The following is a 27,926-nucleotide window of genomic DNA, read 5'->3' as shown; positions in this document are numbered from 1 at the left end:
CATTCCCCCCAAGTGCTTATGCTTCTCCAAAGTGCACCTTTTGTATCTTCCCACTCAGAGCCATGTCCCCTCATGCTTAAAGTCCCCTCCCTTCTTTGGATACCATCTGACCACACTGCTCTGCTGAAATTCTACCTCCTAAAGATATTTTCCATGGAGACTTTCAACAGTAATTCACCAACATAAGAAATGTGTAATTGAAAACAATAAATACAAACTACGCTCCGCTTTGTGACTGGACCTTCATCTAGCTACCCAGTGTATTACATATTTGTCCTGTACTGTCCATGTTTAACTGAAGCACCAGTCCTCCATCCTTTATTCACTTGAGTAACCTCTGAAATCGCATAAAGAATGAAGAATCAGGCCTTAAACTCTTAAGATCTCTGGGACACGATCATGTCTCCCTTTGTATCACACAGTACACACTATGTGCCATGGATACATACACAATAATATGTGATACTGAGTGCAGTATAAAATTTTAAATAAGAAAAGGGACAAAAAATGTAGAAGTACTTTCCCTTTTGCAGACAAAACTATAATCAGAAAATCTACCCGGGAGGAATTGATCGTTCTTGATTTGTTTTAAAAGCGAGCCTTGATGTTGTTCTGCTGCTTTAATTCGTTCAAGATTAATTCGTACAACAAACTCAAGTTCTTTAAAATGTTTAATGATTTGTGATCAGCCCCCTCACCCATAGGCAATGCACCTGTAAATAAACATCATATAATAGAATGCACATGTGCATAGAAGTCTGAGTTTCATTGTGTTGACTTGTTGAAGAACCAAATGAATAAATCTAAATAAAAATTAAAAAATAAAATAAAATAATTAATAAATAAAATAAAAATTAAATTAAAAAAGTCCATGTAATGTTTTACATAGCCATTCATGGTCAGCAACCGCTCTCTTATCTGTCTCTCATGCATAGCTTTGGCTTCCAAAATTCAGTTCGAATTTTTCTTCCTCTTGCCAAAGAGCACAGCAGCAAGTCAAGAAGCTTTTTCTGCTGTGCTAATTTCTGATTGACATCAGCTTAAACTGTTTGTTAACCTTCAACAATGTATTTGTATGTATTTTTTTAATGAAATGGTCTCTCTCTCCTCTTAGTTTTGGCAGCTATATAATGCAATCACACTTCTTGGACTGTCTAGGCATAAGGATTGCAAAGAATGGCAGGTAGGTAACATCAGAGTTCTTGTTTATTGTAAATAGAGTTAGCATATTGATTCAAATGCCTTAGTCTGAAAATGGACCCAGAATTTTTCAGAATATCTTCTTTTGTATCAGTTGACTACAATTCCCAACAGAGGTAGGTATAAAGTATATGGCAGCATCCACTTTATGACCGTATCTTTGGGGATTCTGACTCTTTTCCACTTAGTGTTCCTCATTGCCAACAACATGGATATGTTTTGTAGAATTCAGTTGTTTATATTGACCCTGATGTAGAGTGGTGTGAATCACTTGGTAAACTGGGCTCAAGCAAACAATGTGTTTTAATACGGCTAAATATAAATGTATACATCTAGGAACAAGAATATAAGCCATACTTACATGATGAAGTACTCTATCCTAGGAAACAGTGACCCTGAAAGATGTGTGAGCCGTAGTGGATAATCAGCTAATATGAGCTCCCAGTGTGACTCTGTGGTCAAAACAGCTAATGCAATCCTGGGAGTACAAACAGGAATCTCAAGGAGGTGTAGAGAGGTTATTTTACCTCTGTATTTGGCACTGGTGTGACCACTGCAGAAATGCTGACTAGTTCTGGTGCACACAATTCAAGAAGGACATTGATAAATTGAACAGGGTTCATAGAAGAGCCACGAGAATGATTAAAGGATTAGAAAATATGCCTCATAGTGATAGACTTTAGGAGCTCAATCTATGTAATTTAAAAAATAGGAGGTTGAGGAGGGTGACTTGATTAGTCTAAGTACTTGCATGGGAAACAGATATTTGATAATGGGCTTTTCAGTCCAGCAGGGAAAGGTCTAACATGATCCAGTGACTAGAAGGTCAAGCTAGACAAATTCCGACAGGAAATAAGGCATACATTTTTAACAGTGAGGGTAATTATAACTGTTGGAACGATTTGCCAAGAGTCATGATGGATTCTCCATCACTAGCAATCTTAAAATCAAGACTGGATGTTTTCCCAAAAGATCTACTCTTGTTCAAAAGGAATAACATTTGGGGAGTTCTTTGGCCCGTGTTATGCAGGAGGTCAGACTAGATGATCAGAGTGATGCCTTCTAGCCTTAGAATTTAGGGATCCAAATGAAATCTGGAAGAGTGACAGATGAGACTCTGTTGCAGATCCAGTAGGGCAGGGAATATCCTGGTGGTGTTTTTTTGTTTTTGTGTTTGTTTGTTTTAATTCAGCAGGCTCCAGGCCCTAGCTCCATCCCAAAATTGAGCATTCAGCTTTGTTTCGTGGTACAAAAGGAGAAACGCACTCCCCAGTGTTACTTGATATCTTTTCACTCTGCATGTAATTCTTCTTGTGTGAATGGGCGTTCCTACGTATGCCGTGGCTTGGCACCAAATATAGCCCTGCCATATGCATAAATAACCCGCTGACTTCAGAGCAGTTGGACTGGCCCACGTCTCCCATGCAGCAAAGTAGTTTAAAAATCATCTGTGTGCAAATGTATTATCTGCTTAATGTCAAAGGTGGTAAAATCCCATGTAAATGAACATGATCAAAGTATACTTGCCTCTTACCTGAATAACCCACTGAGCCACATGTGTTGTTCTCTACACTGGACTAGGATTCTCTCTGAATATGTGCCCATTGCCCCTACTACTGCTAACAGAATTGTAGTAGTTGCCATGGTAGTGGGGTAGAGACCATGACAGTCCTTCTTAAATGATATGGGATCAGTGTACAATCTGAGGCATGAGATTTGGTTACCTCCTTATCTTTACTTACATAAGGACAAGTGTTGGTTATAAAATAGGACAATAGAATTCGGATTTAGAGAACACCCTATACATCAGACTTTTTCCTATTGCATGGAGAGACTATAATCCGCCTTTGACATGGGTTCTATCATCTTGTATACAACTTTCGTATATAGTGACTCATTTTTTAAGGCGAGTTTAGAGTTGACCTAATGGGCTGTGTGTGCATGTGTGTGTGACTTATGGCCAGAATCCCCTTATCATTTAAAAAACCCTCTAGATCTAACTGCTGTCATAAATGGAATATTTTTATAACAAATGGATCACCACTTCTGTGTTTTGTTTTTTTTCCCCGCCCCCAGGTTTTTGTATTGGCTCTCACATTTCTGCTGCTCTTCCTTGGAAACTTTCTTACTACTTTAAAAGTGGTGCACACTAAGCTTCAGAAAAACAAAGACAAAATGAAGAAACTGTGAAACTGGGTTACAATGTTGGACACTAAAATGTGGGATCTCTTTTCTTTCTCCTCTCAGCAGATCATTTTTCAGACTGAACCTGCTAAACCGTAGCTATATTGCAAACAAACCTCGGAAGAAATCTTGTTCATGTTACACTAAGAATGTGAACTCTCCCAGCACAGACCACTGTACAGTATTATGCAAGCACTGCTCTCCAGCCTGCAGCCCTATTATTTATGTATACAAAACACAGTTGGTGTTTTTCCTTTGTATATACAGAAGTAATGTGGTACACACCTGCCAGAAGAAACAACAGTCTTGGGAGGAAGTGATATTTACTGTTATTCCATTCCTTTGTCTTTTTTTTTTTTTTTTTTTTTTTTTTGGGGGGGGGGGGGTTTGTGTTGGGTTTTTCTTTGGTCCAGCACTATCTTATTTCTGAAATCCCAGGTACTGCATTAGCAAAACTTTAAAAATGCTTTTGGTCAACCGGTAATGCAGACCTAATGCCTTTCTCTAAATCCATTAATTAAAACACCTACATTTTCAGTGGCCTATGCTAACCTGTGTGTACTGTGAAACTTGCCCATATTTGTACCATGCTGCTATGCATACTTTTAAAAACTATTTAAGGAACAAAAACTTTTTTAAGTTAATGGTTTAAATGTTATGTTTTGTTATTGGCTTTGTTTGCAGGAAGCCTGGTGATATTCAGCTAGAGATCAGGTAATCTGGTCAGCCCTGAAAAGCGCACAAAATAAATAGTACAACAAAGAGCTGTTTCAAGACCTTTTTTTAAATGTTGCCTTTAAGATTGTTTTCTAAAACCATTTTCTTTCTGAAAATGGCTCTGACCAAAGCCTATAATTGCAGTACTTAGGCCTCTAATTTACTTTAAATTTCTCCTTCTGATAGTTCCATTATGAAAAGATAGATGCTGTGTATATGGAAACAGATCAGTAGGAATTATTAATACTTACTTATTTAATACTGAACTTGTTCTGTTACCTGAACTATTAAGTTGCCTGCCGGATTAAAGCGAACCTGAATTTTCCTCCAGCAGCAGAACTGAGGCCAGATGTTGTCTCTTTTCACTTGAAGTTCAGCTTCTTGTCATCCTGATTTAAATTTGCTTATTCAAATGTAGCTAATCCATTTGTCTTTCATTAATGCCTGTATATCCTAAAATGATTTATAGACCCCATGGGCAGAATTCTACTCTTATATAATGTTCAAATCCAGTGACCTCAGTTGGGTTCCATTAGGGCTGAATTTGGCCCAGTATGATCATTTGAAAATTGTGCCCTTCCAGCTGTTTAATATGCTCACACATGCATTACAGCCTCTGAATTATTTCATTAAATTCTTTGTTTCCACAAGGTCAGCAAAACTACTTCCTGGAATCTTTCCTTTTGTTTTATACCCTTATAATTATATACTTCATGGATTCTTGCAAAGGATTTTAATATTAGATAGAAAATGGCTTTCAAAAGAATAAGCTAAAGAGGGGCACTAGTTATGGTGTGGATTATAAGTGCCCACAGGCATTTTTTTGAACAAATTGGCACTTCACACAGAATAACATCAGCTGGCCTATATATAACTAGGCAACTCTTTACTCTTTCTTAAACACTTCTAATTGGAGAAGCAAGTGTTTCTTATTTGAGAACAACACTGGAACTTGTTGAAGCTGATCAATGGAGCCTGTCATCCAAAGTAAAAACGAACGTTCGTTTTAGTTTCTAGCTAAATTCAGCTTGGTTTTCCATAAGGTAGATAGCTGTCGTTCCAGAGAATGACAAGGTGGGTGAGGTAATATCTTTTATTGAACCACCTTCTGGTAGTATGAGACAAGCTTTTGAGCTTACACAGAGCTCTTCTTCAGGTCTGGGAAACGTCCTCAGAGGCTTGGTCTACACTGACAGGCAAATTCTGCAGCAGTCAACGGGAGTTACGCAAGCTATGCAGAGTAGCTTGCATAACATGTCGATTTCCTAAATTCCCTTCAGCATGTCGTCTCCATTACACTGCGCCAATGGGAAATGTGTACCTGTCGACGCAGCACGACGCTTTTTGGGGAGGTGGTTTTATTAAATCGAATTCCGGATATTGAGTGGAAGTGAAGACATGCTCAATCGATCCGGATAAATGGATCTGACGGCAGCAAATTTGCCACTGTCAGTGAAGACATACCCAGCGTGTCATTGCTAAATACAAGGTGGAACAGATTGTTTAGCATAAGTAATTAACACATTTCAGGGGGCCATTCAAGGTGAAGTGGCCTGTTAACACCCCTCCAATCATAAGGGAAAGACAGCTGGAGGAGGAGGGGCAATTTTAGTGGGTTATAGATTGTTGTAATAAATCCTAAATCCAGGGTGTCTCTTCAGTCCATGACTTTTAGTGTCTAGCAAAGTTATGAGTTTAAGCTCCCTGGCTCATCTTTTGAAAGCATTGCACAGGTTTCCTTTGAGGATAAGGATGGATAGGTCAGATATAGAGTGATCGCTTTGTGGAAAGCGTTCGCCCACAGGTGTTTGCCTTATTATTTTTGTGTGCGCAGTTCATTCGAGAGCATAGTGATGGTCTGTTTTCACCCACATAGTTGTTACTGAGGCACTTAGTGCACTGAATGAGGTAAAAAGAATGAATACCACCATGTTTGACAATCTCAAGTGTTGCTTTTTAGTGTGTGCTGAATTTTTGCCTATATGCTATTGCTTGCTTTGGATTAATTTTTGTATCCCTCTTTACTAAGAAAACACATGGATCCACATCTTACTATATTTTTCCACCTAATGAGGGCTGTGTAGCTCCTGAATCAGAGCTTTTTTTTTTTTATAGTGCAATGGAGGTTTTCCCTCCTTCCCTTCCTGTTCTGTCTGAACATACTACCGCTAGAGATGAGTAGAATGTCCCAGGCTTGTTTTGGTTTGGATTAACAGATTATTCAGTTTTAAGATTGGAGATATGCCAAGACCTCCATGAATCTTAATGGAACTGACCCCAAAACAAGCATGCCAAAAAAAAAAAAAAATCCAAGGACCAAGAACAAAACCTCTGTATCCCACTAACCTACAACACAAAGGAAATGGAAAAATCCACCTTGGAGTGATCCATCATCTAAACAGCTGTATCCACAATCAAATGAAGATAAGACTGGAAACTTGCTGTTTTTAGCCTAATAACCTGGCTGTTGGAATTTTTCAGGCTATGCTTTCAAGTATCTGAAGCTGTTAGCAGGAATCCTGGCAAAAGCTGCAAACGTTAGCCTCTCAGACAGAGAAATAACTTGCTGATGTGCTATGAACACAACCTATTCTCTCATAGAATGGACTGTATATTGCAACCTATCCCATGGCATATTTCAGAAAAACCAGCTCTGCTGCAAAATATTTTTTAAACATGCTATTTCTGTAGTGTAACATGTTGTGAAAAAGATCTTCAGCTGTAGCACCTTGTGCAGTGAAATTTCTCACAAGACTTAAAACTTTTGGGGTGCAGCTGGTAGTTTGAGTGGATGGTTCCTCTCACTTAAATGGGAGGCAACTGGGACACCTTCATCCATTGTTAACTAGAAGTCACTGAAGGTAAAATATTCAGTATGGGAGGGCAGGGATGATTTCACCATGTAATTCTTAACACAAATGTAAGTAGCACAGATCAATTGCCACACATCAGATGAGCACAGTGTGTTGAATAAATTGCACTTTTGTTTATTTTAAAATAAGTTGTGCTTGTATTGCACATAAGATCCTCTCCCAGGGCCTCAAAATACTGGCTGCTGTTAGCTGCCAGAGGTAAAGCATTTAGCAAGATGCATCATATCTGCTCTGAATGGCTTTGAGTATACTCTATTGAAGGATGTAAACCACTTTCTATTATCCTAAATCCAATCTGGAGAAGACCACACAAGGGATTTCCAAACAGCTGCTTTACAGAGTTGGCATTCTAATAAAGGTGCAGCAGAATTGTACATGTACATAGTTTGGGATAGTTGCTTGAGGCTACTCTGAGAGGAACTGTTAATACAGCTTTGCTGTGTAATTATAATTAGAACTCATCAATATGGAACTTTGATTTTTATCCTCACTGAATCTGACAGACTACTTCACTGAGACAAGTAGATATTGCTATCCTTTCCATGTCGATTCAGTAGTGAACAAGACCAATAAATCAGAGCCAGAAGTACCAGCATCTATGTTCTAGAATAAAAACCACGAGCAATCAAGATTGCCAGTCAAACTCTCAGTATACAAATAAAAAATAGTGGATTTGGCATATGGCTGACAGTCATTTATGGTCAGGAACAAAAACCCAGATATACACAGCCATCTACCACAAACTAATATTGGTAAAGCGCTTTGAAATCTTCATGTGAGGTGCAACAAAAGTCCAAAATATTATGAAGTCGAAAAATAAAATCAAAATAGGAATAAAAACATGTACTGAAAAAAAAAGAGAAATTAAAAAACCTATTGGTAATACGTGAATCAAGATTTTAACAAGCTCTCCTATAGTCCCAGTGATCTGAATCATCATAATATCAAACACCGTTTCCTCTTTTTTCGGCGTTTGGCTTTTTTCATGGCATTCAATGCAATGTTTGTTGCTTCTTTGAAAACATCCTCTACATTTTCTCGACACTTGGCTGAGCACTCCAGATAAGCTTCTGCTTTCATCTGCTGACAAGTTGCTTCACCCTATGAGAAAGGAAGATAACAAACGTAAGTTGTTCTTTGGGTTCCAGTGGGAAGAAGTGAATAATTTTGAAGAGACCTTTACACAATGGGGTCAGACAAAAGAAGGCAGATGTTTTTGTTTGTAGAGTTAAGGAATAAGTGGTATTAGTCCTAAGCATTACAATCAACAAATATTTAATAATGATAAATTGATGGGCTCCACTTCTAGAACAACTTTGTTGATTTTTAGAAGTTTAAGCTTAAAAGCCAGCTTGGAAGTGCAATGCAGTGGAGACTCATTGGTGTAGGCTTTGCCTATCTTGTGTGTGAGAGCCCACCTTTTTTCAAGTTTAGCCTCTAAACAGAGCCTCCAAACCCATACTTGAATGCTCAAATTAGCAATAAGGTGTGTGTCTAATCTATGTCAGGACTGACATTTGAAAGTTGGGTCCATAGTATGATCATCCTACAGAACAATCAAATTGACCTGACCACAATTTTACATGAAATTTCTTCACTTTCAGATGTCAGCAGGTTCCAGTGGTGGAGGATGAGTGTTTGAATTCCAAACTCAGTTTCTGACATTAGAAACCTCTTCTGTTGCATGAGTGACCCCTTCTGCATGAGCCAGGAACAGTGTGGATGAGTTTCTGAAGAAGTCTCAAACTGAAGTTTTTAAGGTAGGGCAGTTAATAAGGAGGAGGAAATGGAGCATAAGACAAGAAACCGTGAAGCATGTTACCCCGAAAGAAGCTTCTTACTAACCGATAAATAACTATAAGAATTCCATATATTTACATTTCTACAGTACAAATTACTGGTATCTGTCTGTTATCCATTTGGTGACTATCTGGAAATTTATACTGTATCTACATATGTCAGAGGAGCTTGTGAAGAAATCACTCAAAGCTGGGACTAAAGCCAGGGTGCACAGGGACCAAAGCAGCAGTTCAAATCTTGAACTCAAGGGGGATCTCCCGCAGGAACATCTGAATGCTATTGTATAAAATTTTACTTTGCCACATTGTTGTAAAGGGTCTGAAAAGTTTGCAAACTAGGTCTTTTTAAGCCATACTGATAGACTTTCTTAGAGAGGAGCATTCCCACAAGAAATTGTAGAATTTTATGAACAACAGTATCGAGGCTCCTGGCAGCACCTGAGCTGAACTGAATAACAAAATGTTATTCTTATATACCTGACACTGGTGAAGAGTGTTGTTAAAAGCAATGGAAGACTATATGCAGAGTTTCACAAGGTGATACAACAGACATTTTTGTTTGACTGACTGAAAACCCCATAACACAGTAATTTCTGATACTGGGGTAGCATAGTTCCTTTTCATAGTATATAACACTAATCCATTCTTTTTAATATTGCAAAATTTTGGTAGATGTCAAGCTATTGTTGCCCAAACTTGTATACAAAATACTCAGATTTTGCTACTGTCTCAGTGATCTGTAACAGGGGAAAGGTGACTGTATGGTATAGGAAAGAACAGGGAGACAGCAGACCTAGGTTCTAGCTTCATTTCTGTAGAAGCTTCCTGTGTGACATGGGACAAGTCACTCCACTCTGACTAATTTTCTCCATCTGTAAGGTGGGGATGGCGATACTAGCCTATGTAACGTGTGTTGTGAGGCTTAGTTAGTGTTTGTAAAGTGGTGCTTTGACTGGTAAATTTTGGATCAATAAGCTGCAGTAACTTCTGAAATGTGATGCTCCCTTTTGAGTCAAGATTTCACATCCCCTTAGATTAGTCATGGTGGCTGTGATTACTATTCATGAGTAATGATACCATGTTCCAGTGAAATAAATGTGCCTATCGCACATGCAAAGGACAGAACGCTTTTTAATGCAATCATCTTTACCTGGTTATATGTGATTGGTTCCTGCTGAGAAGATCTGAGTTTACGTAAATGTTCTTTGTCTTTTCGAAGGTCTGTTTTGCAGCCGATAAGTATTAGTGGGACTCCTCGGCAGAAGTGACTTACTTCAGGATACCACTGATGGTGGAAAATGAAACATTTTAGGTAAGCTTTTAAAAAAATCAAAATGATAATGCCTAGGAACAAGATCAGCATTCAATTTACAACAAAATTGTAGGAAGTATCCAGTGGTAGGAACAGGGTAGGATCTTATTTGTGTGAGTATTTATAGATGTATTGCATCCTGACCTGTAAAAACATAGAGCCCCTCCTTCACTTAAAATACTCTTAGGTAACTAGTGTTGTGTTCATGGAGGACTAATTCCCCATGCGCCTTCTGATATCGCCTACATTGTGTTTTTAGTACGAGTACAGGTTGAGATAGAGAGCAGTTTGGAAGAGCTGGCAGCTTCTTTAGGGCATGAACTTGCTTTCCCTGCACATCCCAAATTTTTACCATGGGCAACGAAATTTGCTACTGACTTCAGGAAAACAGGATTTGACCTGTAATGAGCACACTTTCAATGACATCAGATTGAAACCAATTGAAGTAATCTTTTCTGAGACCTGAGCCAGCTGCCAATTCTAAAAAGATTTTATTTAGATAATGAAAGCACCTAAAGGCCCCAATCAAACTAAAGTACTGTACAATCACATAGGTAAAATATGGTTCCTACTCCAAAGAGCTCACTTACACTAGTGTAAATCCAGAATAAATCCTCTGAAGTCAGGTGCAAGATCAGAATCCAGACCAAAGTCTGTCTTGTTTCATTTCTCTGTTTTTAGTCTTAAGCTTTCACTTTGGTGCATCACAAAGACTGAACAGAAATACTAAATTCAAAGATATAAAGAGGTGCCTACATTTGTCTCAACTGTACCCAATACATCACTAATTCTATAATCTAATCTACCTCCATTACACAAACACCTGGTGTTAACTCACTGTTTATTCCTGTTTTCAGAATTGCTTAGAAAACAGGTTGTAAAAAATCCAAACTCTTCAAAGGAGTGAAGGGCTAGCCCTTCCTATTCTGAAAGAGAGGGAGTGGGCAGCTATTCCGTTTAGAGAGGTATTTTGTTTTGTTTGTTACTCTTCAATGTTTAATACCATCTTACATTTTGAAAATAAGAATTTTGTTCTCATTTATACAGAAATACAGAGTTGGCAGCAGGAACAGCTGCAAACACTGACAGAGTTGCTGAAGAGTCAATAGAGGGAACACCGGGTGTGGAACACTTTTATAAATTCTGTAAAAAGCACGATTTCTTTTTAAGTTAGGGATGGAGGGGTGGATTTTAGTTAAAGAAAGATGTAGGATCCAGGGGACATTCTCCACCAGAGTACAACCACTTTCAGGTGGTATAGGTCACATTTTGAGCCTTAAATATGAGATAGTGTCCCTTTGTGGCTCTTTAGGCTGAAACATATGCTCAATTGCAGAACTGAAATTAAGTTATAGTAAAAAGTTTCTCTTAGTAACTGGAGCAAGGAGATTAGCTTTGAACTTTCTGCCTTCCAGATCTGGGGTCTATGTCAACCTTGCAGCAGGGACTCATGGATAGGAATATGTGCTGTTAAAAGCCAGTTGTAAGAATTCCTTGGAGCCAACAAGGATAGAACAAAAAATATATGAATAAAAAGAGGGAAAGAAGACAAGCTTTATATGGGGTACTCAGAGAGAATTAAATTTTGCTGTTCTGGTTTCTCTCTATTTATATTGTATTTGAAACTAAGAGAGACAAACCACACCCAATCCCCAAATCTAAACACCCATAAATGCTGCAGAAACTCAGATCCAGATCTGAGTTCTGTGTCTGAGGCACATTGCTAGATATGTGGTGATAAATGAACAGTGCATTTATTAGTTATAATCTTGGAGAGGGGCTACTAAAAGCATTGTTACAAATCAATCGATTTGTCACCCATCTAGCATATTAAATATAACATGAATGAGCCAAGTAATTATGAAGGCCTCTTACCTTAATTAATACGTTATCATAGCTAATAGGGTTCATAACATCATAACAAATTAAGACTAAGTTTGTATTCTGGTATGAAAGCGGTCGTAGACGATCATAATCCTCCTGCCCTGAAACACAGAAAAAAGTTGTTATGCTTTGGATAAAAGAAACCTCATGCTTTAACATATTACAATAAAGATATTTTAAAATGCATTCCCAATGCCCTTGGTATCACTTATATTAAAAACAGTAACTCCATAGATTGTAAACATTTTTAATAAATCATTGGCCTTAATAGAATGAGTTCCTTGTTCTTTGAAAATGTTCAAGCAGTTATATTTAAGAGGAATAATCTGGTAGTTAAAAGGTCTATAAAAATGGAGTCCTTATGAAATCTCAGTACAAAACAAAATATCTTTTTGTCTAAAAGTTCAATATTTTGAAACCTGATCCTAAGCAGGACACAAACCCATATGCTGCAGGATCTGAAACATGCAGGCTCGATTGTCATTCACTAGCAGAGAGACAAATGCCATGAGTCTAGGACTGGTAGCCTATTATTGATTAAAAACTGAGAATTGGCAAGGGTCTTGTTGACGCAGTGGAGGGCAGAAAACATGCCTACTTTTTGCCAGATGTAAATGCAGCAGAAAGAGGCTTAAATAACAAACTCCCCTCTCTTACCTACCTCAGTGAACAGGGAGAGGTAATGAGCATGACAGTTGCCCCCCCTCAGAGAGATTGCGACCCACCAGTGAGCTGATAACTGCACAAAGCTACACTGCGCAGCATGCCCACTTCTAAAGAGTAACACTACCAGCCTATAGCCGATTTTACAAGATGCATGGCAACACGAGCCAGTCTTCACTGATCTCTGAAATGGGCCTTAAGGGAACCGCTGATGCCTCCCAGAAATGGTTTTTTGTTTTTTTTTTAATTTCTGTTTAGGTATAATTTGACATGTGGGGGATTCATTTTATTATCCATAGAAACATTCACATAGGAAAACTGGTCTGCTTATTTCTCGCATGCAGTCTTTAATCCTGTATGTATGATATACCAATCACCTTCACACCAAAGCATTGTGATGTCACACTGAGCAGGTGGCCAATCAGCACCAGAGGCAGTTGCACTAAGAAATCAAATATCCTGTTTTTATCAAAGGCCAATATTTCAATAGGATGTTTTCCAGAAGGCACCAGCAAATGTTTAAGCAGACAGTGGAAGACTTCGTTAACCACTTGAATGCTACCCAGTGTGTTCGGTATGTCAGCAGGAAGTTCTGACTTTTCAAAGGTGAGTCAGGGATGCCAGTCCTCTTCGTGTTGTTATTTTATATATTTTCTGAGCACCATGTGTGCCTGATACTATACAAAAACACAGACAATTCCTGCCCAAAGGAGATCACAAATCAAATTTTACATCAGCATTAAATATACAATACCCCTCCACTAACCATTCTCTCAACATACTTTCTAATATACAGCTATTATATCATGGTATCCAACTCATCATTATACTCTAAATACTTGACTCCAAAGTATGGGGCTATAAAGAAGGATATGGATACAGAAAGAACAATATCTCTACAGAGCATTCAAATCTTTCACCTGTGTATATGTAACCCCTTGGTGCTGATAACAGGATTTCCTATTAAATAACCCATCACTTAGCTTGCTACAACTATTTGCCTAAAGGGATGGTGAGTTAGAACCCAGTAATACATGGTGCCAAGAGCCCTTAATTTCAGTGGAGCTAAGAGCATTTAGTACTTCAGAGGAGACACTCAAAACAGTGCAGAACCCCCTTAAATTTTTAATGCAAGAATAATAGACAATTAAGGAAATTCTTGTGCTCTGTAGTGTTTATACAATGTGCAACAACTATTTCTATTCCTTCTCATTTTCTAAAATCCACCTAGCTGTTTGCATGACATTTACACAACTTTTCTTTTTTGGTAATGTTTTGCCTAGATCAGCTAAAGTTGTATTCAACATCAGGAGAAAAAAAATATTTGTAAAGCAATATGGCTGAGAGGTGTGTGTTTGTACACATGGTTCTTTCACTCACATTTCTCTTTGCCTCCACAAAGGCAACTTTATGAAATCAAACTACCCCTCTCTCTCTCTCTAGCAACCAGTTACAAAATTACCAACAGTAACCACTCCAGCCTTCAACTCATTTGCTGCTACTCTGCCATACCACTGATGATTTGTGAAGCAGATTGATGGATGTTCCATTTTACTAAGTCATGATAACTTGGCCAGAATTGGAACAGACCAAAAACACTTAGTCTGATGAACATGCCACAGATCTCAAAAGAGTTGCCTTTGATGGTGTAAATGAAATTGTGCCATAATAAGGAACAGAACAGATAGATGTGACATCACATGGCTTCATCTTCACAATCTAAGCTGAGAATGGTGGGTGGAGGAGAACCAGTTTGTTTGTTTTTTAATTGTAGACTAAGATAACCCGATAAACACATGAGAAAATCTAGATTTACACAGGAGTAACATGTTATGTATTTCATACATCTCTCAAATGGCAAAAGGGGAACATAGCAAAAGCCAAAATACTCAAACACCAAGATAGGAAGGCTAGAAATGACATGGTTTATGTAAATATGGCATGATCCGATTCCAGAGAGTGCTTATTTGTTTCTCTTCACCTCTGCCAAAGTTTACAGCTACAGAATTGTTCTTAAAAATAGTTATGGGTTAAAACTTCAGCATCAGTGTGCTATCTTTTTAAACAACATTGGAAGACAGACACTTTCAAGTTCTCTCTGTTGCAAATACAGACCATTATATTGTGGTAGATGTGTATATAGAATGATGCAACAGGAAACGTTTGCCTGTATGTGATATCCTATTGTCTAAGCTAATGTGTTTTATCTTTTTTGTAAAAATCAAAACAACAAAACCTGTTTGAAAGAAGGAATAATGGAACTAAGGGTATGTTTATATTGTAATTGCAGGATGTGATTACAGTTTGAATAGACATACCCCAGCTAGCTTTAATCTACCTAGGCTGAATCCTGCAGAGTAAAGCTGTAGCAGTGTGCGCCATTACCCAGGCTTCTCAGCGGGCTTGTACAGAGCTAGCTTGGGTCTGTTTACTCAAGCTGTAATCACATCCTCTGAGTACAGTATAGACATACCCCAAATGTTTTAGAGTTTAATTGCCATAAAGAAGTTGGAAGAGCAGGTCAGAGCTGTATATATTCTAACTAAGTTGCTGGATGATTACTGTCCCCACCTCCCAGAATGTGTGTGAGAAAAAGGGTTGGGCCACAGAGCCTCTGGGAGGGGCAGTGACTCAAATCAATATCTAGCTAATAGAAGGCACCATGTTACCCAGAGTAACCAAGCAAAAGAGACTACATCCAGAAGGCAGAGGGGATCAGACTCAGCAAAAGATCCACGACAGGCAGCAGCCTGAGAGCTGGTAGCAGACTATCTGAGAGATGGGACAAAGAATCTGGGTGAGAAGCCAAGAGCTGAGCAGGGAAACAGGCAGTGAATCCAGCAGCTTGCAAGCAGGATGGGTAATGCAATGACTATGGCTGACAGTGGGCAAAGGTCCCAAGCAAGACCACAAACAACAGGACTGAATTCAGGTCAAGGGGACCTGTGGATCAGAATTTCACTGTGCTCCAAGAAAAGGTGAGACTAGAAAGGAGTACGCCAGATACTAGTCATGAGGAACCCATAGGCATGGTTTCTTTTGCACTGCTTCTAGGATCTGAGTTAAGAACTACTATGCTGGTGTTCTCTAGTTACCTAGAGTACATGCACTTTTTCCTCTCTGCCATTGCTCGTAAAGAATCCTCCCTTACTTCCTAGTACCTGGGAACCTGTCAATGACTTGAGTCTGTACAGATTAATGCATGGAGCACTCCAAGCTTGTACAAAATACCTACCAAATATCCAAAAGAGTTATTTCCCACAAGATTCATGGTTGGTTACAACATTACATCTCTCTTTCTACTTTCTAAAGATATGAGGAATGCTTTGAAAAGGTATCAGCCAGAACTGCTATCCAAGCAAGGGACCCAGAGCAGCACCTCACTGGCATCACCAAGTGAGACATCTTGGTTTAGTGATTCCATCATCAGGCCCAATGATGCCACATTTAAAATCTTTTGTCAGACAACAATAGGATTTTGCATAATAACATTTTTAGAATATTATCAAAACAAGAGTCCCGTAGCACTTTAAAGACTAACACATTTCTGCGGGCATAAGCTTTTGTGGGCTGCAACCCACTTCATTAGATGTTTGTTAGCCTTTAAGGTGCTTCAGAACTCTCGTTTTTGCTGTATACAGACTAACATGGCTATCCCTCCGGAACTTTAAAATATTATGAACATGTTAATTAACAAAAAGATAAAACCTATGACATTTTAGGAAAAGGACATCTAACTAAACCACTGTGCTTCATCCAATTCTGGATGGCAGATTCCACTTCTGTAGCCTCTCCCCTTTCATCCGTTGGTCCTCCTACTGAGATGGGCACCAAAGAAGCTAATTAAATGTCAGTTGTGGTGGTCTGTGTAATATGGACAACTTCTAGGAATTGGGAGAGTAAAATCTCTAAATTGAGGCCAATGAATAACAATCAGATTGTGAATTTCAATGTTTGTAATGCCCCAGGTTTGACAAGAAGCTATTACATTAAATATTTTGAGAGACTGGACTGTGGTGCCCTAATTAATGGGGGTCCAGTTAGAGCCAAAAAGCAAGCTATACACGTCTTTCTTCTTTCTCTCAAACACAATGTTGAGAATTTGTCAAAATGGCAGAAGCATCAAATTCTCACCATCCTTTCTCATGCAAAAAAAATCCAAAACCTTATCTAAGACTTGTCTTTTCGCAGTCTTCAGCCTTACGCCCTGGTGATGACATACAGGAATAGCTGTGTGAGAACACTCATTTCTCGGTAAGGTTACTTAGGCTGTGGTCAGAATTTCTTCACTGTGGATTTAAAATGAAAGTTCTGCACGATGATAAAATGAAGTTGCAAGACTGAACAGAAGGAACCACTGAGCTCAAACACAACGCCTGTGATTCCCTGTATTCAGTCTCCGTTTTGATTTTCTTCTCTCTTATGTTGTCAAAAGCAGTGTATGAAATTTCATTAGGGTTTTTTTATATATATTTCTTTCAAAAATTTTTTAAACTTTCTCTTCCTACACTACAGTATTGTAAAATAATTGTGACTTAGCATTAACTTCCTGCATCTTTGTGCCTTTAACAAGCTGCCTGCAGAGCGTTTCACTTGGTACAGCTAATTTCACATGTGAAGCTTAATTCCTTGCCAAAGACCACATGCTTGTCCCTTCGCCAGAAATGGCAACTAGCCTATACTAGCACAGCTTGGTCTTAAGAAAAGGTGGGGCCTCAAGCTGATAGGGGAAAAGGAAGAAAAGGGGAAATAAGGCTATGAGTTGCCCCTCTGCAGTCTCACTGGCATCAGTGAAAATTGGGCTAGTCTGAGTTGCTCAGCCTGCGTGAGGCCCTAAGCACCCACTTGGATTGCTTGCATCATGTAATAGCCGCCCTGCACTCTGTAGGGGGCCACATGTAAAATTCTCTCTTACATCCAAGATCCTTGGGAATATAGCACAATACTTTCAAGCAGCTGAATAACCGTTGTGCTTTGTTGTAGTTACTCAAGAGGTTCCTACAAATGAACTATTTCTCTATTCTGTACCATGCTGTCTGTGCAAAGAGGACCAACACCTAAGAATTCTCAGACCAGGTCAGCCCAGTGGTCAACATACTTGACTCTCCAGTCTCAGAACAAGTACCAGATACTTTAAAGGCAGGCATTAAATGCCTATAACAGGCAATTATACAATAACTACCCATGACAGATGTTTCTTTCTAACCCCAGCCAATTTGGGTCTAGCTTCTGTCCTGAAGCATGAAAGCTTATATTTCTTATACATTTTAATCCTAAACTGGTGGTGGTGTAATTTAAATAAATAGGATTTGTTTTTAATCTGACTAAACTCATTCCTTCATTAATTTCTTGTGGCAATGAGTTCCACGAGTTAATTATGCATTGTCTAAAAATATTTCTTTATATCAGTTTTAAATTTATTGCCTATGGCTTACATTTTTTCAACATTATTATGAAGTACATCAGTTTAACGGACTTTTCACTTATTTTTAGACTTTCCCAAATATTTTAATTAGCAGCACCTTGCATATTTACTACTAGAATATATTCTCCTATGGGACTACAGGTGACAGAGAAGAGAGAAAGTATTTTTCGCATCCTATGAACCTACCAGCAAGAGAGGTCTTCTCTCTGGGTATGTCTACATGGCAGTTGAAGATGGGATTGCAGCATGGGTAGGCATAAATGTGCTAGCTTTAACCTAGCTAGCATGGCTAAAAATAGCAGTGAAGATTCAGATGCATGGGCTGTACAAGCTCACCCTGGATCACTCTTGGTATATGCTTGCATTGCTAGCACATGCCACCAGATCTTCGCTGCTATATTTAGCTATGGTAGCTAGATTAAAGCTAGTGCAGGTATGCCTACCTGAGCTGCAATCATCCCTCTGAATGCAGTGTAAACATAACCTTGGTATTATAATTCGCACTATCAACTGTCATCAGCTACCAGCCTGGACAGGAGATTGTCATCAATCTTCATGTAGTGAGGATCCTGCTTACCACTTCACAGGTCCTGCCAACATGCTGCCTCAAATGAGATATTTCCTATTACAATAGAAATTTCAATCATGTAACTGAGAACCCCCATAGTTAAAGAAAAATTCTGAATTCTCGTTTGTTTTAGTCTGCGGCATGTCAGCTAAGGCTATACTTTCAGAACTCAGTTTAGAAAATTTGAGCAAACTTACTTTTTTCCTGGCAGAGTTAAATCCAGAGTGAAATATGACACAGTATTTTACAGACTTACATTTTTCCCAGGGGGCGCCTGGTATTGGTTCTCAGGGTACCCAGAACTGAGAGTCACCTTGTTATCCCCTCCCTTCACTGTAAGGGAGTTTTACTTGTGCTTGGCTGGGTGTCAGCTCTCTAACTCCACCAGCCTGTGAGCCACTCAAAAAGTCTCCTCTGGGCAATGCCATCCCTTACTTTTCTTGCAAGTTAACAATATGTGCGCCCCAGTCCCTGAGTCCCTTTGAAGCGTTATCCTGTGATATCCAGCTCCTGACACTGGCTACTTATAGAAAGACCAGTTCCACTGTTCCAAAGGAACAACATAGACACCAGCTTGTATGATTCTGCTCACGATACCACTTAGATATACTGATAGTGAAAACAAAACAAAAAATCATCAAAGACGAAAGATTCAGGAGATAATGAGTAACAATACTGGAAACAAATAGTTACATATAAAACAAAATCATGTTTTCTAGAGACTAAACTTCATTAGATAAGACATTAATCTGATAAGTTTCTCAGCCCCAAAATCTTTTGCAGCATCTTCAACCAGGGTTGACTAAAATCCCGTGTTCGTGAATGTAAATGCACTGCCCATTTACTTCCTAGTTTTAGGATGAAGGGGTATCTTTTGTGCCTCATATCTGCTCCCCTTGAGTTCACTGGCTTTGTACATAGCCAGGATAACCACTGGAGACTTGTTTTTCCTGTGTGCTGCTTCCCTGTTAACTTCACATCTCTTTGCTAACTTCTGACTTCATATGTAAATAGGCATCCATTGTATTATCTTACAATGCTTTTAATTTACATCCTGACAGAGAAAGATACATTTCTTCTCTCCTGTCTGGAGGAAAATCTGTTTTTACCTCATGGCTTCATACAGACTTTAAAAATGTATTTTCAGTATATATCCATAACTCCTTACATAGCATCCTGCACATATGTTTCACAATGATATTGGTGACCAGTATGAGCCTGGTTTTCATGTAAGACCTCACATGACATTCTTTGATGAACCAGAATGTACATGCCAGAATCAGGATATACTTGTAACCCCCCTGTCAGTTACCATTAAGGGTTTCTTGGGTCACAGACCCTCTTCCTCTCGGTACCCTTTGGAATCCTGAAAATCATTCTCTCTCTCTCTCTCTCACACACAGTTTTAAACTCCTCATTTTCAGGTTTTGGATCTTAGTGGCAATCATCCTGGTGGTCACATAGGACTGCAAAGATTCCCTCTAGAGATTGTCAATGTCACTTTTTAATCAGCCACAGTGAGCACTCTGTGTGACACAAGACGTTACCTCCCCTCCCACAAGTCCCCCTGGAGCAGAATAGACTCTTTTGCCTACCCTCCTGACAAGGCATTGGAGGGAGAGACCAGCATCAGAAATTAAACCCAGATCTCCTGAATTACAGCATAAAGCATCACCACCAGTGAATTGTAATTCTTCACAGGCTAAGAGAACTGAGTTAATTTACCTCTCAATTCCTTTACTTCATTTTACAGTGAGACGTTTTAATTGAATAAGCAGCTGCAACACGTATTTGCAGGCAAAACAACAGAGATTGCAAACCCTTTGTGGGTGGCAGCACACAGACCACCAACTTCCTGCTACAGCAAGAGATACTTCTTATAAGTAAGACTACTGAGCAAGTAGCATGCAATAATACAAAAGATCTATTATGAAAAATCCTTTTTCTATCCAACTTTATTCTAATTCATGATTTTCAATTGCTGCTAAACTGATCATATAAAATGAAACTTCTTCCCCTAACTTGAATTATACCTGTGAAAAATATTAAAATTCTCCTTCAGTTTTACTTTTAATATTTCTCTATAGTCTCCTTGTTCGTGTCCTCACAAAGTGGAAGGGAATGGCTTAGAGACCTGAACATCAGGTTTGAAATACAGAGTCCTTGAAACTACAGACTTCACGCGTGGCAGAACCAACTCATCCCTTCATCCTTCTGAGTTAATACGTTGAGTTGTATAAATTTTAATATGTGGCGGTGTCTCGGGTAAGATCTTAAAAATCTCTGAAGTCCTGTTTGTGCTGTGTGGATACTGAAGACCCAACAGCACTTTTTGGAACAACTGAGATTTGACTCAGTATCCTTTGCCAAAGTTTCCCCTCTGACACTGTTGTCGTGTACCAGTAGGTTGAAGCCCTTTACCAAACCAGAGATGTCTATATTTTAGTGGTACTGTAGACTTATAGTTTGTGAAGTGTTTTGGGATCCTTCTCAATGAAAAGTACTACGGAAATATAAACTCTTATTAGAGTTTCTTTCTGGTTTTGCACATTGGTCACTATTCTGTACTAGACAAAATAGCTTCCGAAGCTTGATCTCCTGTTGTTTATATTTGAGGAGTGAAAGAGAAATATCCAAAACTACCTTGATATTTATGTAATAATTTTCTTAGAGTCTCAAAGTTTTCTTTCATTGCAAGTAATTTCAATTGTTTTGTGTTTAAATGATTACTGGGGGATGAAACAGCTCCAACGTGTTTAAAATTATTACTTCAACTGCTCATTTTATTTTCCTTTTTGCTGAGCTGGTCAGAAATCTCACACTACAGTCCTGTTACAGTATGCAATATTAAGGTTTCAGACTTCACTATTTTCTTGTCTACAGAAGAATTTGGGGGGCCTTGGGTTTATAAATATCATATACTTATAACTGATTCTTTTTGGTCAAGATTTTCCATGACCTTAATAAAGTTATTTTACAGGAATCACATTTTAAATAGAATATTCTTTTTCCTTCAGATAAGTCATACTAATTTTATAACACTTACTATGCTTTTGCAATGAGACAACATACACTAGTTGACAACCTCAGCTTTAAGTTTCAACTGCTTCCCTGGTGACAAAAATGTTAATTATACGCATAATGGGGCCTTAAGTTCATTTGGACCTCTATGTTCTATTGCAATAAAAATGTGAAATATAGGAATAGTACATTTTCAGAAATTGTTTTCCATTAATACAGAACATAAAATAGTTACCATTTGCTTTATTACAATTTTAATAGAAATAGAAAATTTCCCTCAAATGTTTCAAATAGTAAAAAAGTTTATTCTTCATGCCTTTTATATATCAGCACTTTCACTCTCTCATAGACTCATTCTTAACCCCTGATTTGACAGAAGAATAAATTAACTTAATAACTGACATTCTTTGTCACAGCTATATGAACTAAAGGGGGGAAACAAGAATGAATACATTTGAGTATGTAAACCTCAAGTGACGTTAATTCAGTCCACTGCTCATCAAAACTGGTGGTTGATACTGTTCAATCAGTAGTTGGAAGGGCTTTCCAGCTGGCTTTAAGACACTCTGAGAGTAAGCAGGGTTAGGTCAAATTCTACAAAGGCCTCACAAGTGCTGAGTACCACGGGTCTACTCTCCTGTTAATACACCCTAGAACGATATTAGCCCTTTTTACAACTCCATCACAGTGTTGACTCATTCAGTTTATGATCCACTATAATCCCCAGACCTTTTCAGCAGTACTACCACATAGCCAATTATTCCCGATTTTATAGTTGTGATTTTTTTCTTCTTAAGTTTCATACTTTGCACTTGTCTATGAATTTGAACTTGGTGATTTCAGACCTATTCTCTATTTTGTGAAGGTCGTTTTGAATTCTAATCCTGGTCTCCAAAGTCCTAGCAACTCCTCCCAGCATGTGTCATCTGCAGATTTTACAAACATGTTCTCCACTCCATTATCCAAGTCATTAATTAAAATATTGAATAGTACCAGACCCAGGATAGACTCCTGCAGGATCTCACTAAATATGTCCCCCAGGTTTGATGATAAACAATTGATCACTACTCTTTGAATAGGGTCTTTCAACCAGATTGCACCTACCTTATAGTAATTTCATCTAGACACATTTCCCACATTCGCTCATGAGAATGTTGTGTGGGATTTTATTTTTTATTAGTAGTAGTAGTAGTAGTAGATCAGGACCCCATTGTGCTAGGTGTCTCAAGATGGGTACTGAAAAAATTGAGGCATCAAAAACCATTAGACACTTTTGGAAATGTAGGCCATTATGCTAGTGGAAACCGGGTGAGCTAGTCAGATGGGTGCATGACTTACTCTTTGAAAAAAATTAAAAACAAAAACCCAAATATTTCAGCTAATCAGAAATTTATTCATAAACTGCAGCCAATATAATGTGCTTTTAAGACATTGTACTTTTATGAAGAAGCTGTTCTCTATTAGGCTATAGTACATCCTAGGGCTTTTCTCTACACCAATGGGAATGCAGTAATTCAATAATGCTACCATACACAACTGCCACACTAGAGCATCAATATTCATCTGACAAAGTGATTTAATATACCTCAGAACAATATACCTTCAGAACAATTGAGCTTGGTGAATTTCTAGTATTTTGCTGGTAAAAGGGATCACATAAACAACATCCTCTCAAATGTCTGAAATATTAAAGAATGGTTGATATATCAGATAAAAAAGCACAATCCACTCAACTAAATCATTTCTGTAGTGCAAAAATTAATCTGCTGTATTGGTATTAATACCACAAAAAACTTTCAACCAGCTTCTTACCTGCCTAAGGCCAGTCCCCCTGTAATCCCTTCCCAGGTGCTACAGGAAAATTGGCAGTGCTTGTTTGTTTGTTTGTTTGTTTATTTTAAATAAGGAAGATCTTGTTTAAAGTGATTTACCTGCAGTGTCGTACAAATTCAGAATTACTTCTTTATTGCCCACTGTAATACTGGTGGTATACTTCTCAAATACAGAAGGTGCATAGCGCTGTCAAAAAAGGAAATACAATTCTAAAAAATGGTAATAAATATTATTTTGCACTTCAGTAACCCCTTCCCTCCAGGGATCTCAAAGCACTTTATAAACATGAATGAATTAAGCCTTACACCAACCCCGGCAGACAGATATTATCCCCATTTTACTGATGGGGAAGGTGTGAAGCAGACAAGTTAAAATGACATTCACTTTCACAGGGCAAAGAGTGGAAGGGCTAGAAACAGCACCGACTTTTCCTTGAGACCATGTTCCCGGGTATTTGGTGTATGTACTCTAACAAGAAGTTTTAGTTCTTTGAAATGCAATTATACAAAAAAGAAAAGACATGATTCCGCTTTCACAGGTTTCGAGCTTTATCTGAACCTCACCACCAGTATTCTAGTACAGCAGCTCCTGTTTTCTGAACCGGATACCTGGTTTTTCACCCTCCTAAACCTTTCCAGTTAACAGAAAGCCCCAACCAAATCTTCCCACTGCAGGTTTCAGTACAGACTTCTCTGGAAATACGTCTGTCTACAAATGCCCAGAGGAAAAGTAATTCTTGAACTTCTAACACTGACGGCACAAGAGTGACGAGAAAAAACTCTCAGATTTACTAACAGCTCCGCCACCGCCTGCCCGTGGCTTCTCTCAGGCCGCTCGGAGCCGCTCGCCTGCACATCCTGCCATGCCTGAGTCGAGAGATGCGTTTGTCAGCCTCCAGAAACCCGCACCCGCGCTCCGGGAAAGCCCCTGCAGCCGGTGCCCGACCCCCCCCCCAGCCTGCAGCTGAGCAGCACCCGCCTCCGGCCGCTCCCGCGCAGAGCCCAGCCTGGGCCCGCACATCCCGCTGCCTGGCAGGACATTTCTTTCCCTCCTCATCACTTTGGCCTCCGGGAAAGAGCCCAGCGAATGAGCCCCTGCGGGGGGGGGAGCGGAGGGGAAGCATCGCCGGGCTGCGCGGGGGCGGCGCGGGCGATGCGCGCCCCCTGTGGTAATCCTGAGGGAGGAGGGCAGAGCCCCCCCAGTCGAGGTGTACAGGGCGGGGGGAGGGGGGCTCCAGTGGGCTGCCCCCTCCTGTCCTGAGGCGGGGCGGAGCGGGGCGGGCTGGCAGGGGCTGCCTCAGGGAGGAGCTGGATTGTGGGGGGGGGACCCCGACACTCACCTCCGGGAAGGCTCCCTTCGCGTACACCATGAGCAGAGACGTTTTCCCGCAGCCTCCATCCCCCACTATCACGAACTTCAGCTCCTTCTGCCCGGAGGGGGCGGGCGGGCTCTCGCTCTCCTGGGGGGCCCCGGGCGCCCCGCCGGGGACGGACCCGTTGGCTACCGCCATGTGTGTGTGTGTGGGGGGAGGGGGGCTCTAGAGCGGCGGCAGCCGTGGGGGAGCGGGCGGCATCTCTGTCAGGTCGGCTCCCGCCGTGGCTCCCTCTGCAGCCGGGTGTCGCTGCTCTCCGCGAGCCGGGCTCCGGAGGGCGGGGAAGGGGCCGAGCTGGCTCCGCTCCCGCTTCAGCTGGGGATTGGCTGAGGTGAACGTGCTCGAGCCGCCGGCACCAGCCACCGCCCCCGCCCCGGCGCCGCTCCCGGCAGGTGCCCCCCACACGGGAGAGCCGGACTCCGCTCCGAAGTAGCTCCAGTGCCCATAGACCCGGCCCCCCACCCCGCTCCCGTACTGACTTCGCTACAGGGGCCTTCAGTGCGGACACCGAGACACCCCCTCACACACAGGGACCCCATGGGCACCGAGCCCCTCACCACACACGGGCCCAATGGACACCGAGCCCCGAGCCCCACACAGAGACCCCATGGGCACTGAGACCCCCTCACACACAGGGACCCCATGGACACCGAGCCCCTCACACACAGAGGCCCCATGGGCACCGAGCCCCCCCCCCACACACACACACGGGCCCCATGGACACCGAGCCCCGAGCCCCACACAGCGACCCCATGGGCACTGAGACCCCCTCACACACAGGGACCCCATGGACACCGAACCCTTCACCCACACAGAGACCCCATTAGCACCGAGCCCCCCCACACACACAAGGGCCCCATGGGCACTGAGATACACACACCTGGCACACCCAGGGGTGCCTTGGGCACTGAGGCCCCCCTTAACAAACAGGGGACCCCCAGTGCATTGACACCCCCTGTATGGACTTCCTTCTATCTGGAAGCCTCATGCATACCCCTCCCATTGCACTGAGATCTACCCCATTTATACAGGAACTTCCAGTGAACTGACAGCCTTGTACACAGGTACCTCTTACTCTCAGAAGTCCCTGGTGGATTGAAATGCCCACTGCCAGATCTCCATCCCTTTACAGGAGCTCCACTGTGCTGTTCCTATGTCCTGCCCTCCTCCTGACTGTTCTCAGGGGCATTTCCCTGGGCTTTAAACATGAATTTTATTTGTTTATAGTTTCTGGAACCACAGGAAATACTTGCTGGAGCAACATGATTTTACTCTCTCCAGAAATTAAAGCACCCAAAAACCTTTATGTCTGACTAAGTATGTACTCCTCTTCAGGGGGTGGGCAATGTGGTATTATAGATGAAAAAAATAGCTGTTAGGACAACTAAGGTAACATACTGAATCAAATTAATCCTTGCTGAAGCTCCAGATTACCTCAGTATTTCACCATAGATTAATGTGGCTCACTTCTATTCATTTCTAATACATCTATCACCATGGTACCTATGTGCCCTATTCTTAAATTAGGAAACATCAATTCTGTTCAGAGTTTATTGGTACAATGCTAACCTTATCATCAAATTCAGCTCTACTATTTTGTTTATTTCAGTTACACAGACCAACATCCTGTAAACACTTATGCTAAGACTTAATTTTACAGACAAAAAGCATCTGTTTAAAGGTAAGAACCAAAGGGGTAAGATGACAAGTATGGCCCTAATCTTGCATTTTCACTGGAGTTACTCTGCATTTACAATGTGGTAATTGAGATCAAAATTGGTCCCCTTTCTCTGTAGGGACTAAGTCCTATACCTTGCAGAGATGAACCACCTGTTCCCTCTTCCGTGAACAGTCTCAACTTTTCTCCCATTTAGTATGCAAATCTAAATTCCTTAGGAAATCTGGCTTGCCTCTAAAACTTTCCTTAGCTCTGTAAAGGGAAACAATCCACCAGTGGAACTGTTGAGTTTATCATTCCCTAATTTGACTTAGTTTTTTTAAATTACCATTCACACAGGAGAGTTCCAGAGGGGTAGCCGTGTTAGTCTGTATACAGCAAAAACGAGAGTTCTGTAGCACTTGGTCTGACATTTCTTCCTGCACCGCAGTGTCACTAGATGGCCTTAGAGACTGCATGCAAAACACACTTTTACTACCATTGGCTTGTCTCATGCCTTTGTGGTCAATGATGTTTCAAGGAAGACACTGGTTTATATACAAAGTACTGAATAGAAAAAGGAGGAGATATTACAGTGGTGGGTGGGGCCATATAAATACCCAGGTTGAAGCTCTAAAAATCAAACTTTAAAAATAATAAGCAGCTGAGTTCGTTCCTATCTGATGTTAACATTTTATTTTGGAGAAAATGTAACATGAGCATTTAGAGGACATACATCTGTCAAAATACAAAACCTTATGAACACTTCCAACCTAAATATGCTCTTAGGGTCTGATCCTGCAAGTTGGTGAGAGACCTCGACTTGTATGGATTTCAGTGGGATTGAGCACATTCAGCCCTGCACAGAGATGGCTCAGCACTTTGCTGGATTAGGCCTTTACCCCTTCTTCTCATCTCAAAACCAATAGATAGATATGTTATAACCCATAAATATGCTTCTTCATGTCCATTTAATGAGTTACTGTAATTCATGGGGTTTTAATTTAATAACTGTAATTCAATATTACAGTTTGTTTGTTAGTTTATTTACAAAAGCCATCTCCAAACTTCCCCTTTATACTTTGTGTTAAGGGAAACATTTTAGATTCAGGACTCAACAATATAATACAAGAGAGCAATTTAGTCTATTCTAAACATTATATAGATAGATAGATATAGCATTTTAAAGTAATAGATATTCAGCCTAACATACGAAAAACTGAACAGTTCAGTATTTTGGTTACATTCATTATTTTAAATTAATGTTCGTACAATGCTTTGCACATATAAAGTAGTATACAAATGCAAAGTATTTTTTCTAGATGTAATAAATGCACACACCTGTATTATGAGCCTGAGCCTGATTGGAAATTTTGCTACTCACTTCAGTGGAAGCAGGGTCTAGTTCTTTATTAACA

At 40.2% G+C, this 27,926-nt stretch overlaps 2 protein-coding genes across 4 annotated transcripts in view; one reads left to right on the top strand and one right to left on the bottom strand.

Annotated features, from left to right (window-relative positions):
- The window catches only part of TMEM120B (transmembrane protein 120B), a 63,724-nt gene extending 51,654 nt beyond the window's left edge, over window positions 1–12,070 (top strand). For all 3 annotated transcript variants that reach the window (XM_067539598.1, XM_067539599.1, XM_067539600.1), the window contains 4 exons: window positions 1,115–1,183; window positions 3,277–8,734; window positions 9,993–10,085; window positions 11,133–12,070. In XM_067539598.1, the coding sequence (XP_067395699.1) occupies window positions 1,115–1,183; window positions 3,277–3,390 (183 nt within the window). In that variant the 3' untranslated portion in view covers window positions 3,391–8,734; window positions 9,993–10,085; window positions 11,133–12,070. The remainder of the gene's footprint in view (window positions 1–1,114; window positions 1,184–3,276; window positions 8,735–9,992; window positions 10,086–11,132) is intronic.
- Window positions 7,654–25,046, bottom strand: RHOF (ras homolog family member F, filopodia associated). The gene is made up of 5 exons (XM_067539604.1): window positions 24,819–25,046; window positions 23,578–23,665; window positions 11,961–12,070; window positions 9,924–10,058; window positions 7,654–8,075 (listed from the first exon to the last, which is right to left on the bottom strand). Exons 1-5 carry the CDS (start codon window positions 24,987–24,989, stop codon window positions 7,911–7,913), a joined length of 669 nt encoding a protein of 222 aa, XP_067395705.1. The 5' UTR covers window positions 24,990–25,046; the 3' UTR covers window positions 7,654–7,910.
- Window positions 25,047–27,926: the final 2,880 nt, after the last annotated feature.

The sequence above is a fragment of the Emydura macquarii genome, unplaced genomic scaffold (genome assembly GCF_026122565.2).
Source record: "Emydura macquarii macquarii isolate MOO-44397 ecotype Brisbane River unplaced genomic scaffold, CSIRO-AGI_Emac_v2 contig_554, whole genome shotgun sequence".
NCBI lineage: Eukaryota > Metazoa > Chordata > Testudines > Chelidae > Emydura > Emydura macquarii.
This window is presented reverse-complemented; position numbering and strand designations above follow the sequence as displayed.